General features: G+C 30.3%; 2 protein-coding genes across 3 annotated transcripts in view; one reads left to right on the top strand and one right to left on the bottom strand.

The window, feature by feature from the left end:
- LOC149894379 (properdin-like) overlaps positions 1–3,103 on the bottom strand; it is a 45,729-nt gene extending 42,626 nt beyond the window's left edge. For both annotated transcript variants that reach the window (XM_090095907.1, XM_090095898.1), the window contains exon 1: positions 2,956–3,103. The gene's annotated coding sequence lies outside the window, so the exon portion shown is untranslated. The remainder of the gene's footprint in view (positions 1–2,955) is intronic.
- A 719-nt stretch (positions 3,104–3,822) lies between these two features.
- The window catches only part of LOC149894382 (properdin-like), a 39,851-nt gene continuing 26,713 nt past the window's right edge, over positions 3,823–16,960 (top strand). The window contains exons 1-5 of the mRNA XM_090099837.1: positions 3,823–3,934; positions 13,425–13,488; positions 15,255–15,416; positions 15,699–15,869; positions 16,521–16,703. Coding sequence (XP_089955963.1) covers positions 13,443–13,488; positions 15,255–15,416; positions 15,699–15,869; positions 16,521–16,703 — 562 coding nt within the window. The 5' untranslated portion in view covers positions 3,823–3,934; positions 13,425–13,442. The remainder of the gene's footprint in view (positions 3,935–13,424; positions 13,489–15,254; positions 15,417–15,698; positions 15,870–16,520; positions 16,704–16,960) is intronic.

A 16,960-nucleotide genomic window follows, 5' to 3' on the forward strand; every position in this document is an offset into this window, starting at 1 on the left:
TTTGGGGGTCTTTTTCCTTTGCTGGAAAACTTCCACTGGCATGGATTTCAACAAAAATGAATTCACAGGACTACATTGACTTATTAGAAATAAGTTTCCTTGAACATGGTGAGGAATTGATGGGTGAAACTTTCACTTTCCAACAAGATAATGCTGCTATCCATGATTTAAAGCTTACAAAAGCTTGGTTTAGAGAAAAAAATTTTCACGTAATGGAATGGCCCGCACGTAGTCCAGATCTTAACCCAATTGAAAATCTATGGGGAATACTTTCTAGAAAGGTTTATGAAAATGGTAAGCAACTTGAATGCACCTTGGAGCTGAAAACTCGTATCAGAGAAGCTTGGAATAAAATATCTATAGAAACTATCCAAAATCTTGTGACTAGTATGTCAAACCGCATATTTGAAGTCATTAAAAATTCAGAAAGCTATACTAAATACTAAATGAGCGTAAAAACAAAATATTTTCTTTGTTTTTTGTATATAACGTTTATGAGGCTAATTCAATTTTCTCCACAAATTGAATATTTTAAATTTTTTTTCCATTTGGAATTAATTAAACATAAGAATTTATAAACTTTTTAGTTGTAATAGAAGTAATAAGAAATAAAGTAGATTTCATAATTATTTACCTGCGATTTTTGTTAAATTAGAACAAAAAATAAAGGTGAGGCTAATTCTATTTTCTACGCTGTAGTAAAAAATTTCCCAACTTGTTAATAAAAAAGAAAGAAACTTTGTTTTTTGTTTGCGTTTTAAAATTACCGGCTAAGCGAGGAAAGGAAACTAAGTAAGAAATTATTTGAAGTGTTTGAAAAGTTTTATGGGTCTTCGGATGCTACTGTCTGTATACAACGAAAGAAAGTAATTACAACTATACAAAATCTAAAGCTGGAACTTCTTTTTCTAGCTTTAGATTTTGCATTTTGGAAAGCTGCTAATTCAGTCTAGAATGTTTTAAACATGAAAGACAAAATAAGACGCAAAGAAAAAAATAATAAAAATTGAGCCTGTGCTGTTAGCAGCATTCTCTGTAGATGCCGTACTGCATTTAAGCTTTTTGAAAGTTGCAAAAAAAAATAACAGAGAGAAAGCTAATTTATTTTTTAGCTGAATCAAGACAAGTGGTCAATATTGCCAAGTTATTAGAAGACGCGTTGAAGATTTGTCGTAAAATTGTCAGAAAGTTCATTATCGAGATTGCGAGCAGGTATGGACCCAATAAAGTTTATGTTGTCCAATTACTCAAAGCTGCAAGAAAATGATCGTAGGAGCAAAGAATCTGCAACCTCTCCCCTGAACAACGGCGGAGTTAGTGATTTAGTGATCCCGACTTATCTTTGTGAGCAACTGCTCAAAAATCAGCACATGTCTTAAGGGTTAAGAACTGTAGTTAAAACATGGAATGGACGGTAGGAAGTTGGTTGTTTTATTTTTTACCAATAGTATTTGTAAATATGTTTTAAACGGTTTTTAAAGTCAACTTTTGAGGGCTTTTTGTGGGATTTTATAAATAAACGCGAAAGTTTGCGAAAAAAAGATTTTTTATTAAAAAGAAGGCATCTTATTTTTGTGTTCGGTGTAAGAAAATTTGCTCGAAGAAAAGGCAAGTCTGAAATACCACTTATGCAGAAAGTAATCTGTTTGAAGTGCAAGAATCTTTTTGGAAAACAACTTCTGAATGTGTCGATTCAAGCAAAAAGTTCTTTTAATTTGATCTCAAGTTTTTTGCAAACAAATCAGCATTATCTTATATATTTACATTTAATACGTTTTCACCTATAAATCAAAATTTGACTAGATACTCAAAAAACTTTTTTAAACTTGCAATAATCTAGTTTAGGCGAAACTTTGTTTTCAATTTGTGCAGTGGCTTTTATCTTAAAAATTATCATTTTAATGGTAATCATTTTCAATTTAATTTATAGCTCACGAAATTTTAATAGATGCTGCGTTAAATTTTTCCTATTAATGAATACTTTAATCTTTTTTCACATATTTTGGCCTGACAAGGTGATATTAGTTATCAACAATTGGTATATCATTATAATACATAGCTCATGAAAACATAATGGTCAATAAGACAATGAAAGAGGTCAAAAAATTTAGCTATAAGTTAAAAACACTGCTATAAAGTAAAGAGATTTGTTGAACTTGATATGAAAGAGCCAGTCTTTGTGTTCCAGTAAAAGATAGATTTTAGGATCTATCTTTTACTGGAACACAAAGACCTTGCTGAAACTAGAATCTCATTATTTAGTTATCATATCTTGGATTTATTTTATGAAAAAGGTTTGCACATTTTTGATCGTTATATTTGCTACATATAGTTATTGTAATAGAATTTTCATGTATAGATATAAGAGAGATTTAGAAAATTTGTTTCATTTTTATTTTTAGATTTATTGCAGGACTCAAAATATTTGCATTTCTAGTGATGCCTGAGCACGCGTACTATTACAAAAAATAGTTTTTCGTAATTTTAATGGTAGATACTAAATACTAAACGAATTGATATGTATTGAAACGTGTCTTATTCTAGAGAACATTTACCTATATTAATTCTATTCTTTTAAGCTTTTTTCACCCATTCACCAAATGGTCTATTTCTTAAATATTGTTTTAATAACTTAAAAAAACCCACTTTGTTTTAAAGCAATGATCTTAGAAACAGAAAGTGACTTCGATTACTAAAAGAAAAATGAATTATACAAAAATAAAATACTCAAGATGCCTAAACAGCATTAATAGCTCGCTCTAATGAGCCTTGTTATAACAATTAACAATCTAGTAATTATCACTTTCTCTTTCCCTTTCCATAAAAATACTCTTCAATAAAAAAAACTTTTTCTCTCGGAAGTCGCAGAAAAGTATGATGTAAAAGAAAATGTTATTTTCAAATCTTGTATTTTGAGTTCAATGTTTCAAATATTTTATAAAGTAACAAAATTACCTTGAAGAACTGTTTACCGCTCACTCCTTTTAGTATTTTTAATAACTTTAAATGAAAAGTACTTAAAAAATGGGTTTCGAAACTAGTATTGTTTTACAGATTAAGTTTAAAATGCTTCATGATAAACCTTGATAAGAATATCTTTGATGAAAAGAATTAAAGTCTTTGTTGCTTCGTTAAAAACTGTTTGCGATTACTTTTAGTTAAAGCGAGTTAATATTATGGTAAGAATTAGGCACCCGTTTTACATGACGGTGGTAGCAATTTTTAATTGATATTTGTTCTGAAATATAACACATAAAAATTGTTAAACCCACAATATTTGTAAGTAGACGTAATAAGGTGATTTATCTAAATGCTAGTAATCCGAAAATTGCAAAGATCATTAAAAACGTTTATTTCTTAAAAAGTATTACAGCCATGCAAAACTAATTCCACAACTGGTATCTGCAACCTCAAACTTTTTAAGTAACATACAAACAACTTATTTGAATGGTTGTTTGTATGTTACTTAAAAAGTTTGAGGTTGCAGATACCAGTTGTGGAATTAGTTTTGCATGGCTGTAATACTTTTTAAGAAATAAACGTTTTTAATGATCTTTGCAATTTTCGGATTACTAGCATTTAGATAAATCACCTTATTACGTCTACTTACAAATATTGTGGGTTTAACAATTTTTATGTGTTATATTTCAGAACAAATATCAATTAAAAATTGCTACCACCGTCATGTAAAACGGGTGCCTAATTCTTACCATAATATTAACTCGCTTTAACTAAAAGTAATCGCAAACAGTTTTTAACGAAGCAACAAAGACTTTAATTCTTTTCATCAAAGATATTCTTATCAAGGTTTATCATGAAGCATTTTAAACTTAATCTGTAAAACAATACTAGTTTCGAAACCCATTTTTTAAGTACTTTTCATTTAAAGTTATTAAAAATACTAAAAGGAGTGAGCGGTAAACAGTTCTTCAAGGTAATTTTGTTACTTTATAAAATATTTGAAACATTGAACTCAAAATACAAGATTTGAAAATAACATTTTCTTTTACATCATACTTTTCTGCGACTTCCGAGAGAAAAAGTTTTTTTTATTGAAGAGTATTTTTATGGAAAGGGAAAGAGAAAGTGATAATTACTAGATTGTTAATTGTTATAACAAGGCTCATTAGAGCGAGCTATTAATGCTGTTTAGGCATCTTGAGTATTTTATTTTTGTATAATTCATTTTTCTTTTAGTAATCGAAGTCACTTTCTGTTTCTAAGATCATTGCTTTAAAACAAAGTGGGTTTTTTTAAGTTATTAAAACAATATTTAAGAAATAGACCATTTGGTGAATGGGTGAAAAAAGCTTAAAAGAATAGAATTAATATAGGTAAATGTTCTCTAGAATAAGACACGTTTCAATACATATCAATTCGTTTAGTATTTAGTATCTACCATTAAAATTACGAAAAACTATTTTTTGTAATAGTACGCGTGCTCAGGCATCACTAGAAATGCAAATATTTTGAGTCCTGCAATAAATCTAAAAATAAAAATGAAACAAATTTTCTAAATCTCTCTTATATCTATACATGAAAATTCTATTACAATAACTATATGTAGCAAATATAACGATCAAAAATGTGCAAACCTTTTTCATAAAATAAATCCAAGATATGATAACTAAATAATGAGATTCTAGTTTCAGCAAGGTCTTTGTGTTCCAGTAAAAGATAGATCCTAAAATCTATCTTTTACTGGAACACAAAGACTGGCTCTTTCATATCAAGTTCAACAAATCTCTTTACTTTATAGCAGTGTTTTTAACTTATAGCTAAATTTTTTGACCTCTTTCATTGTCTTATTGACCATTATGTTTTCATGAGCTATGTATTATAATGATATACCAATTGTTGATAACTAATATCACCTTGTCAGGCCAAAATATGTGAAAAAAGATTAAAGTATTCATTAATAGGAAAAATTTAACGCAGCATCTATTAAAATTTCGTGAGCTATAAATTAAATTGAAAATGATTACCATTAAAATGATAATTTTTAAGATAAAAGCCACTGCACAAATTGAAAACAAAGTTTCGCCTAAACTAGATTATTGCAAGTTTAAAAAAGTTTTTTGAGTATCTAGTCAAATTTTGATTTATAGGTGAAAACGTATTAAATGTAAATATATAAGATAATGCTGATTTGTTTGCAAAAAACTTGAGATCAAATTAAAAGAACTTTTTGCTTGAATCGACACATTCAGAAGTTGTTTTCCAAAAAGATTCTTGCACTTCAAACAGATTACTTTCTGCATAAGTGGTATTTCAGACTTGCCTTTTCTTCGAGCAAATTTTCTTACACCGAACACAAAAATAAGATGCCTTCTTTTTAATAAAAAATCTTTTTTTCGCAAACTTTCGCGTTTATTTATAAAATCCCACAAAAAGCCCTCAAAAGTTGACTTTAAAAACCGTTTAAAACATATTTACAAATACTATTGGTAAAAAATAAAACAACCAACTTCCTACCGTCCATTCCATGTTTTAACTACAGTTCTTAACCCTTAAGACATGTGCTGATTTTTGAGCAGTTGCTCACAAAGATAAGTCGGGATCACTTAATCACTAACTCCGCCGTTGTTCAGGGGAGAGGTTGCAGATTCTTTGCTCCTACGATCATTTTCTTGCAGCTTTGAGTAATTGGACAACATAAACTTTATTGGGTCCATACCTGCTCGCAATCTCGATAATGAACTTTCTGACAATTTTACGACAAATCTTCAACGCGTCTTCTAATAACTTGGCAATATTGACCACTTGTCTTGATTCAGCTAAAAAATAAATTAGCTTTCTCTCTGTTATTTTTTTTTGCAACTTTCAAAAAGCTTAAATGCAGTACGGCATCTACAGAGAATGCTGCTAACAGCACAGGCTCAATTTTTATTATTTTTTTCTTTGCGTCTTATTTTGTCTTTCATGTTTAAAACATTCTAGACTGAATTAGCAGCTTTCCAAAATGCAAAATCTAAAGCTAGAAAAAGAAGTTCCAGCTTTAGATTTTGTATAGTTGTAATTACTTTCTTTCGTTGTATACAGACAGTAGCATCCGAAGACCCATAAAACTTTTCAAACACTTCAAATAATTTCTTACTTAGTTTCCTTTCCTCGCTTAGCCGGTAATTTTAAAACGCAAACAAAAAACAAAGTTTCTTTCTTTTTTATTAACAAGTTGGGAAATTTTTTACTACAGCGTAGAAAATAGAATTAGCCTCACCTTTATTTTTTGTTCTAATTTAACAAAAATCGCAGGTAAATAATTATGAAATCTACTTTATTTCTTATTACTTCTATTACAACTAAAAAGTTTATAAATTCTTATGTTTAATTAATTCCAAATGGAAAAAAAATTTAAAATATTCAATTTGTGGAGAAAATTGAATTAGCCTCATAAACGTTATATACAAAAAACAAAGAAAATATTTTGTTTTTACGCTCATTTAGTATTTAGTATAGCTTTCTGAATTTTTAATGACTTCAAATATGCGGTTTGACATACTAGTCACAAGATTTTGGATAGTTTCTATAGATATTTTATTCCAAGCTTCTCTGATACGAGTTTTCAGCTCCAAGGTGCATTCAAGTTGCTTACCATTTTCATAAACCTTTCTAGAAAGTATTCCCCATAGATTTTCAATTGGGTTAAGATCTGGACTACGTGCGGGCCATTCCATTACGTGAAAATTTTTTTCTCTAAACCAAGCTTTTGTAAGCTTTAAATCATGGATAGCAGCATTATCTTGTTGGAAAGTGAAAGTTTCACCCATCAATTCCTCACCATGTTCAAGGAAACTTATTTCTAATAAGTCAATGTAGTCCTGTGAATTCATTTTTGTTGAAATCCATGCCAGTGGAAGTTTTCCAGCAAAGGAAAAAGACCCCCAAACCATAACATTTCCACCCCCAAAGTTACGACTCATCCGAGTTTCTTTCTCTTTTCGAAGATCGTGCCAGTAATATTGATAGCCATCAGGACCATCTAGATTGAACTTTTTTTCATCACTAAAGAGAACTTGATGCCACTCTTTTGCCAAGACATGTGTTCTTTCGCAATTGTAACTTTTTTATGACGAGCAGTAAATTTTGGTTTTGGTTTACGCTTTTTCCAAACTGTACTTGGATCTTCATGTAAGATTTGTCTCACACGTTGAACAGATACAGGTAATTGTAAATCAGCACGATTTTGAGATGCAGTCATGTCCTGAGCAGCAGCACGACGTACAACAACTCGTTTAGTACGATTATCAATTTACGTTTGCCACCACTTCCCTTATAAGCTCCATAATTAACGCCAATCTTGAAGTAATTGTTAACCACTTTTGGAGATCTTTTAATTTTCTTCGCAATTTCCCGATTAGATAAGCCTGTATCTTTGTATGCTTTGATTAATGCTAATTCTTCATTCGTTAAACGCTTACCACGTCCCATTTCAAATTAAGGTATCAAAAACCAAATGTTAAACTTTATGAGCACTGATTTCACAGTATTTGTTTAACTTACAAATAATAATAAAAAACTCACAAATGCGTATCACCAGATCAAAATATACAAGTAAACTGAAAATAATTATTGATGAGGCAAATTTTAATTGTTACCGCAAATATCAAGTATTATACATTTTATGGTTTTATCAAATGTACCGCAATTTAATTATGCTATATTATAATCTAAAAAGTTGTTGTTTGTAACAGTAATTATATGTGTGTGGATACTAAAGTTGTACCACACAAACTTGTTTACAGAATATTGGATCAGCACATGGTGAGGCTAATTCTATTTTCTCCACTGTATGTTTAAAAAAATTTTCATGAAGTTCCACAAATAGCCCTAAAATTTAGTAATTAATCTTGGAAGCAAAACGTTCCGCTTTATTTGTGTATGACTAACTTTGTTTACAAGCATTCGATAGAATACCCCTTTACCCTATTGAGAGTTATCTAAGTGTCTGTTAGTGGAAACTTCCCCGTTTTCTATCATTTTGCGTACCATCATTAAGAATGACAAATGACAAATGCTGATCAAAAGTCAATTTCATTTTAAAAGTTAAATATGCAAGTAGAACAGTGCCATAAGTGAAATAAATTACTTAGATTTAAAAAGCAAAGTTACGTTTTAAATAAACGGTTTCTTAAGGCGTGTTAAAATCTCGACGATATATTATTATCCGAACATAAACAACGTTTTCTAAGTGTATTTAAAGTGTATTTAAAACGTTTACAAAGTTTAAGGGAGACCGGGGCTAATTGACTACAGAAGTAAGTTGACAGATGCGTTTAAATTTGGAACTTTCCCCAGAAATTTCCAAAAATTCACATGGAACTTCCTACTTAAATAATTCATCTTTCAATGAAGTATTAGGGCTTTAAACACATGCGCATAGGCGTTATAGCGATTTTTGTGTTTTTTTTTTTGTAGTTTTGTTACTAAATTACTACTTTTTCAATTTTCAAAAGCAATAGCATAAACTACATGTAAACTCGAATAGATATAAGTGTTGTATGGTTCACTCTAAACAGTCACACTTTGTGTTTCTCAATATTTCGCGTTTTTGGGGATTAATAGGCCATTTTGTGAGCAAAATGGTTTTGGCGTGAGTTGGCACAATGATCGCGGGGCTAGTTAGCAACAAGTGACAACTTACAACTTTTTAAACTAAAGTTATATAACACTGCAGATCTAAAGACATAAATTTTATAAACTTTATTTTGTGAAATTATAAAAAGGAAAGTAGGCTGACCTGTAAATTCCAAAAATGTTGCAAAAAGTGCCGTTGATGCTATTTTTATAGAAGGAAAGTTTAATCGATTGACATAAGGGCAATAAAATTTAAAGACAAAAAATTAATGTTGGATAAAAATTATCAAGAGTTTTCGTAGAAAAAGATACACTTGAAACAGATGCTAAACGTTGCTAAACTTGTCTCTTTTTAAATGGTGAGCCAACTTACCCTGAGGGTGTAGGCAACTTACCCCGGCCCGGCGTAAGTTGGCACGTAATCTTTTCATCTTTGGAAGCCCCTTTTGGGCCATTATTAATTTTTTTTATAATGATTGATACTTGAACATGCTTGCCAAATTCATACTCGTTTGTACTGCAGTTTGATATCTTCAAAAAAGTTCACCAAGAAATGCACAGAACTCAAAAACTAAGACCGTAGCCAACTTGCCTCGGTAATTAAAAGGTATCTTTAAGCAATATATCAAGTTATTTTATAATCAAAAAATGAGTTACCGCAAATAATCGGTTGATATATTTCAAAGCTATTTCATCTGTGATTAAAACCATCAAAAATGGGAGTTGAGTTAAAACCAAGGAATGGTCGCACGCTCTGCGCAACTTACTTAATGACTTGTTCAAACATGGTAAAACATTCAGGTTGAAACAAAAAGCGGCTGGAATGGCATTAAGAACCATCAGCGAGTTATTTAAAAAACACAAAAGGTTTGAATACGTGAAAAGTTACACAAAATCAGGAGCAAAGCGCAAAACGACACATCGAACGACAAATAGTAAAGATGATGCAGCAAGACCAGTTTTTATCACCATCAAAAGCGTCAAACTTTCTTGAAAAGGAACTTGAAATTCCAGTGACCCCGTTTGCTATTCAAAATCGATTGAAAAAGATTGGATTTATAGCAAGAGTTCCTCGCAAGAAAGCATTCCTTTAAAAAACCCATCGAGAGCGAGGATTCGCGTTTGCTACAGTTACGGAAAAAAGTATCCGGACAAACTATTTTTAGGTATAATTCTATATTAAATGAAGGAAACCTCATACTGTGATATATATTTTTGTAGCTCTCTACAAGCTCTATCTAAATGTACCATCAAACATTTACTACGCTAAGTAGATGTCTCTTTTGGTAAGAAAAACTAAAATGACTGTGGAAAAAAGTATCCGGACAGTTACTTTCTGCTAATTTTTGGTCAAGATTTTCAATAAAGTTAATGGCATAATATCTTATAAGTATCCTAGTAGCTTAGGATAATATAAGTAAAAATGATAAAAACCATAATTTCTATTTCTATAACATTTAGAACCTATTGACAACCGTTACCATGGTGTAAAGTAAAGAATTGAAAGAAGTTGCTAGGAAAGAGGTTGAAGTGCTCTCAAAAGAAGGCAAAACTGTTCGAGATATAGCTCAACAGCTTTGTATGCCCAAATCAACTGTTCAAGATACTCTGGGGAGAATTAAAAAACATGGAGTACTCAAAAGTTTGCCAAGATCTGGACAAAAACGAAAAACAACTCCGAAGATTGATCGAAAAATCCTCACTTTGGTTGAGAATTCCGTGAAACCAAGTGTAACAGATATTGCGAATCAACTCAGAGAACTCGAGTTAGTCAATATAAGTCCTCGAACTGTTAGAAATAGGCTGCATGAGTATGATTTACATGGTAGAGCACTTACCAAAAAACCGCTACTTACCAAACGACATATTGCAAAGAGGTTTGCGTTTGCAAAGAAGTATCAAAAATGGACCGTAGATGATTGGAAGAAGGTATTATGGTCAGACGAAACAAAAATATGCCTTAATGGTTCAGATGGTAGACGTTGGACATGGAGAAGACCAGGTGAGTTAATGCAACAAAAGCATGTTAAACAGACAATAAAGCATGACAAGTATGTCATGGCCTGGAGATGCTTTAGTTGGAATGGTGTTGGGCGTATGCATGTTATAGAGGATACATTGACTTCCCCTAAGTATGTTAGAATGCTTTCAAATCATATGCTACCATCTGCTCGAGAGTTATTCGATGGAGAATTCTTATACCAGCAAGATGGTGACTCAAAACATACGGCAAAAAAAACCAAAGCCTGGCTCCAAAGCAAAAATATCGAGGTATTAGATTGGCCAGCACAAAGTCCAGACTTGAATCCTATAGAAAACCTATGGAAAGTAGTCAAGGAAGAAATTTGTAAGCTCATACTGACGAAAAATGACGATATTGAGGAAGCAGAAAATGCAGGAATTCTATAGATATAACGAGGTGTAAGAGTCTGGTTGAGTCAATGCCTAAGAGAATTGACGAAGTATTAACTAATAAAGGAGGATGGACTAAATATTAAAGAAATGAATTACAAAAAAATATATATATATTTTTGCCGGATACTTTTTTCCACAGTCATTTTAGTTTTTCTTACCAAAAGAGACATCTACTTAGTGTAGTAAATGTTTGATGGTACATTTAGATAGAGCTCGTAGAGAGCTACAAATATATATATAACAGTATGAGGTCTCCTTCATTTAATATAGAATTATACCTAAAAGTAGTTTGTCCGGATACTTTTTTCCGTAACTGTAAGTGGTATGTAAACATACCGCTTTCATTATGAAAGAAAGTTTGTCGACTGACAAAACAAATTTTAATTACATGTCAAACAAATTTTAATTACATGTCAAACAAATTTTAATTACATGTCAAACAAATTTTAATTACATGTCAAACAAATTTTAATTACATGTCAAACAAATTTTAATTACATGTCAAACAAATTTTAATTACATGTCAAACAAATTTTAATTACATGTCAAACAAATTTTAATTACATGTCAAACAAATTTTAATTACATATTAAAACAAATTTCAATTACATGTCAAACAAATTTTAATTACATGTCAAACAAATTTTAATTACATATTAAAACAAATTTCAATTACATGTCAAACAAATTTCAATTACATGTCAAACAAATTTTAATTACATGTCAAACAAATTTTAATTACATGTCAAACAAATTTTAATTACATATTAAAACAAATTTTAATTACATGTCAAACAAATTTTAATTACATGTCAAACAAATTTTAATTACATGTCAAACAAATTTTAATTACATGTCAAACAAATTTTAATTACATGTCAAACAAATTTTAATTACATGTCAAACAAATTTTAATTACATATTAAAACAAATTTCAATTACATGTCAAACAAATTTTAATTACATGTCAAACAAATTTTAATTACATATTAAAACAAATTTCAATTACATGTCAAACAAATTTCAATTACATGTCAAACAAATTTTAATTACATGTCAAACAAATTTTAATTACATGTCAAACAAATTTTAATTACATATTAAAACAAATTTCAATTACATGTCAAACAAATTTTAATTACATGTCAAACAAATTTTAATTACATGTCAAACAAATTTTAATTACATATTAAAACAAATTTCAATTACATGTCAAACAAATTTTAATTACATGTCAAACAAATTTGAATTACATGTCAAACAAATTTGAATTACATGTCAAACAAATTTTAATTACATGTCAAACAAATTTTAATTACATGTCAAACAAATTTTAATTACATGTCAAACAAATTTTAATTACATGTCAAACGAATTTTAATTACATGTCAAACAAATTTTAATTACATGTCAAACAAATTTTAATTACATGTCAAACAAATTTTAATTACATGTCAAACAAATTTTAATTACATGTCAAACGAATTTTAATTTCATATCAAACAAGTTTTAATTACATATCAAACAAGTTTTAATTACAAGTCCGATGGAGCTCAAAATCTATGGAGAATGGAAGGCAAAGCATTTAAACTCATTCATCGTTGCATTTAAGGGACAGTGAAATTCGGTGGAGGCAGTTTTGTGGTGTGGGGATCGAAGACTTGAAGTTAAACAGAAGAACTTTGTTGTGTATCTATGGACTCTAAGGTTTATGTCGATATTCTCAATAAAATGTTTCCGGCCTAAACTAGAAAACTGCAAATGAGAAAATGTTTTATCTTCCAGCAAAAAATAGACCCCAAGCAGATGTCAAATATATGAAAGAGTTTTTCATTCAGAAAAAAATTGAGATACTTGAATGGCTGGCTAAAAGTCCAGATCTCAATCCAATTAAACACCTGTTGGCTACTATGGAGTAAAAAGCCGGCGCACGATGAATTAAAAAGAAAGAAGAGCTAAAGATCTTGCTTCAAGAAGCTTAGACTCAAAAAGATTCAGATATGATATAGAAGTTAGTTGAACCAATGTAAAATTGAATCGCAGAGGTCATTAGAGCTAACATTGGTCCAACTCAATAATAAAAAACTTATAAAAATTATTTAATAGGAGTAACTTTAGATTTCAAAATCATTATTCGGATACTTTATATTGAAATTTTGTAAAGTTGGAATGTTTTTTTAAATTTTGGCCGAATAAATTTAAGATAATTTCATTTTTGTTTTCTGAAATCTTGATCAAATTTTGTTTTCAGAATAATCATAAAAATTTTCTTTAAAAGCTTAATAATTTTCTGAAGCAACTCGCCTGAGAATGTTTTTCATAAACTTTTTTGTTCGGATGCTCATCTCTCTTTCTTTTATATGTGTATAAATTAATGCATACATAATTTCTCAAATATCTCAATTATGGCGTTCACAAAAATTCTCTTGCAGGGAAACTTGACTCCAGTGATGAAGCCATCAATGTTTTTAACCTTTATTGTACTATTTATAAAAGGTAAGAAAACTCTTTCAAGAAAGAATGTTTTAAAGAGCTTTTTTAGTGTTTTTGCTATTGCATATTTTTTCTAATTTTTTAACCAAGTTTGTAATTTACAAAGTATAAAAAATGCCTGAGTTGATTTACAGAAAGCACATTTTCAGCGGTTTCTGCGTTAGTTTTTATTTAAAGTACCGTTACTAATTTTACTGCCTTCAGACTTTTCTTTTTACATATCTAAGTTATTGTGGATTATCAGGATGTTAAAAGTTGGTAACATTAATTTTTTAGCGAAGAATCTAAACAAAGAAGTGAATTTTTTTCTCATGCTAGATAAAGTATGCAGAAATGCTTTTTAAAAAGTTGAATAATTCTTTTGAATAACTTTTAAATAATCAAATGAGTCACCGACGTAATTTAAAATCAGTTTTATACATTTATCAACAGTTGCTGTTTGTTTGGGTCGTGTCAATTAACTCTTCATTAAAAAGTGGTTCTAATAACTCTGTTCCTGTATTAGTATTTAAGTTATTCTTGTTTTTCACAATCTGCGTTTAAAGTTCGGATACGGGATCAATGCAGCACGTGTCACTCATCAACAATGCAACACACGTCAACTCATTAAATTTTATCACTGCGCCAAATATTGCTTTAAAATGCAATCGATAAACCCGCAATATGGCGTTATCAGACTCTATGAAGACTTCAGTAACTGCTTTGAATTTGATTGCTCTGGTAAGCAACACAATTTAAAGTTTATTGGTTGTCTAGAAGCAAAGATTAACCTACATTAGGGTCAGTTGCGGAGTTGAAATGCCATGATATACCACTAGACGCGAAAAAGTCCTGAGAAAATTAGACAGAAACTTTATAAGTGCTCTCAGGTACATTCTAAACACACGAAAGGCCTTCTTAGTCAACAATCATTGATTTAAAGGCAAGATCATCTAATAAGTCTACTTAAATATTGAGGGAAAGCATCAGAGTGAGTTATTTAAAAAGAGGGAAAACATCAGGGTTAGTTCCTTTTAATAAGATTTTTGGAATGTTTTCTCAGTAACTGTAGCCAAAACATACTTTGTAGTAGAGTAAATGTTTCAGCAATATCTAAATCACGTGGCAAGAGAATGGGATGTTTTATATCAGACGTGTTTTTGGCGTTTACTTGTTGTTAATACTGACGTTCAATACAGCAATGACTTATTTATGAATAAGAGAGTATAATAAAAAGAAGCAATAACCGTAAGTATTAAGACTAGTATCACTAAATCAAAGCAGTGAGATATCCAGAGTTTTTGGTGGAGAGAACTATGTAACTTTCTTTGGAGACGGAGTGCAGCAGGAATTAATATCAGCGGTAAAATAGTTAAAGCGCATGAGCCTAGAGAACTGCGTGAAAGTCACTTTATGAGCAACCTTGCCAAAGTTAGACAGTATTTTTTTTGAAAGAATTCGATAATGCGAGGATATTTCAAGTTCATTAATATTTATTTTGTTAGAACCAAAAAAAAAATGCAGAAAACGCATCACAAAAGTTTTTAAATAGGTAAAAGCATTTTGTCTCGTTGAAAATAATCTTTAAATAACAATTAAAATAAGAAGCGCTAGTGACCAGTTGCTTTTTTAGTAAAAGAATATTGTTGATAAAAAACAAATATCGCTAATACATCGTACTTTTAAAGAACTTTTAGTTGTAAACATCTGTATCGTAAAAAAGGTATAGCATGAATGCAAGTTGTGATCGTAAAAAAGGTATAACATGAATGCAAGTTTTACAATTACAGGTATTTACTCTGAGTGGAGTGAATGGAGTTCCTGCTCAGAAACATGTCAATCTGATCCCAATACATATCCGCTTCAGGTGCGGACGAATGACTGTCAGATAGGTGGGTGTAGTGGTCCCACCATTCAGACCCGATCCTGTAATGTTCATGTTGGATGTCCTGGTAGGCATTTGAAATATATTTAATTTAAGTTTGTTCATTAATGGACTTTTAATAATTATCTATTAATCATTATTATTTAATTGTGGTTCAGTAACGCGTTGCTGAATTAGTTATCTTAATAGTTCAAACCAATCAAACTTTATATTTGCTTTGATATATCAAGAAAATATTTAGTAATCTAAATTATGATGATTTAGTTTATGTCGATCTTTGAAAAAACTTATAAATGTAGAATACTGATGCGTTTAAAGGAACTATATATAAAACAGTTGATTACTTTAGGTTCCTGGGGATTATGGACGCCATGGGGAGCATGCTCGGCAAGCTGCCAAATAACATCAATTCAACCACAAGCACTCAGATACCGAGTTTGCTCAGGTGGTAACTTTGAAAAAAAGTGTGACGGTCAGAAAGAGACTGAAAGTCAGGCCTGTAATACTGTGGTCTGTGAAGGTGCACAACATTTATCTTCAATGTTACTTTGGATTGTTGAATCTCTTTAATTATTTACTGATAAATTGCTTTTTGCTCTCATTTTTATTTATAGTTAAAGGTTGTTAAAAGCAGAGTTTAAATAAATCAATGTGCAACTTTTTAACAGAATTATTTTTAAATAGTTAGGAAATTCAATGTAAATGTTCGATAATAAGCGACTTTTAACCCATTCGCTTTTACATTCGTTATATAAACATCATTTATACGGAATGGTAAAAATTGAACTCTCATTCATTTCCCACTCAATACAGACATTAGTGGTATTAAAAAAATAAAGAAACTCTCTTTTTCTTCAAAGAGTTTTAATGTGTTCTCTGTCCTTCCCTGTTTATAGTTTTTTAACGTTGTTGAGTCACCTGTTCTTATCACTATCATCGCTATCAAAATCCAAACCAGCTACATTATCATCACTAAAAACAAAACCATCATAAAGTTTTGTTATCAATATTGCTAAAAATATTCATTAAAAGTCAAACATTTTTGCTTAGAATACCAAGAAACAGGTTAAGAAAAATAATTTATTTTTAATGAGTAATTATTTGACAATTTCGGTGAGTTGGTAACTTTATTTGGGTGTGAAACTTTGAGTGTTTGAATATTCGCTTCTAGGACAAATATCGAACTGGGGCTCATGGAGCGTCTGTCCAGAACTGTGTTCCGTTGCATCAACTACGTCGCGTAAACGCACGCGAACATGTTCTGGTTATTCAACGTGGGATCCAAATTTTTTTGGATGTACAGGAATAATAAAATCAGAGGAAGAGCCGTGTTACGGCAAATTTCCTTGCAAAGGTAAGATTTCTTTTATACAATGGATAATTTTCCATCAACATATTTTCAGTTTGCAGGGAGATAATTAATTTCCTTATTATTGCATTACTTAAGGACATTAAGTTCGTCTTCTTTACCTCCTTTTCCTAATTTCGAAAATTATAAACAACGAACCTCTATAAACTTTAGATCCTCTTAATTTACCCCAACATACTTGTCATTATTGAAATTGTATTTATTGAAAAGTCCCCTATCTCGATACTCGACTAATTAACCGT

The sequence above is a fragment of the Hydra viridissima genome, unplaced genomic scaffold (assembly GCF_058129835.1).
Source record: "Hydra viridissima isolate aposymbiotic clone 2 unplaced genomic scaffold, HvirCarnegie_v1 scaffold_1, whole genome shotgun sequence".
NCBI classification, from domain to species: domain Eukaryota; kingdom Metazoa; phylum Cnidaria; class Hydrozoa; order Anthoathecata; family Hydridae; genus Hydra; species Hydra viridissima.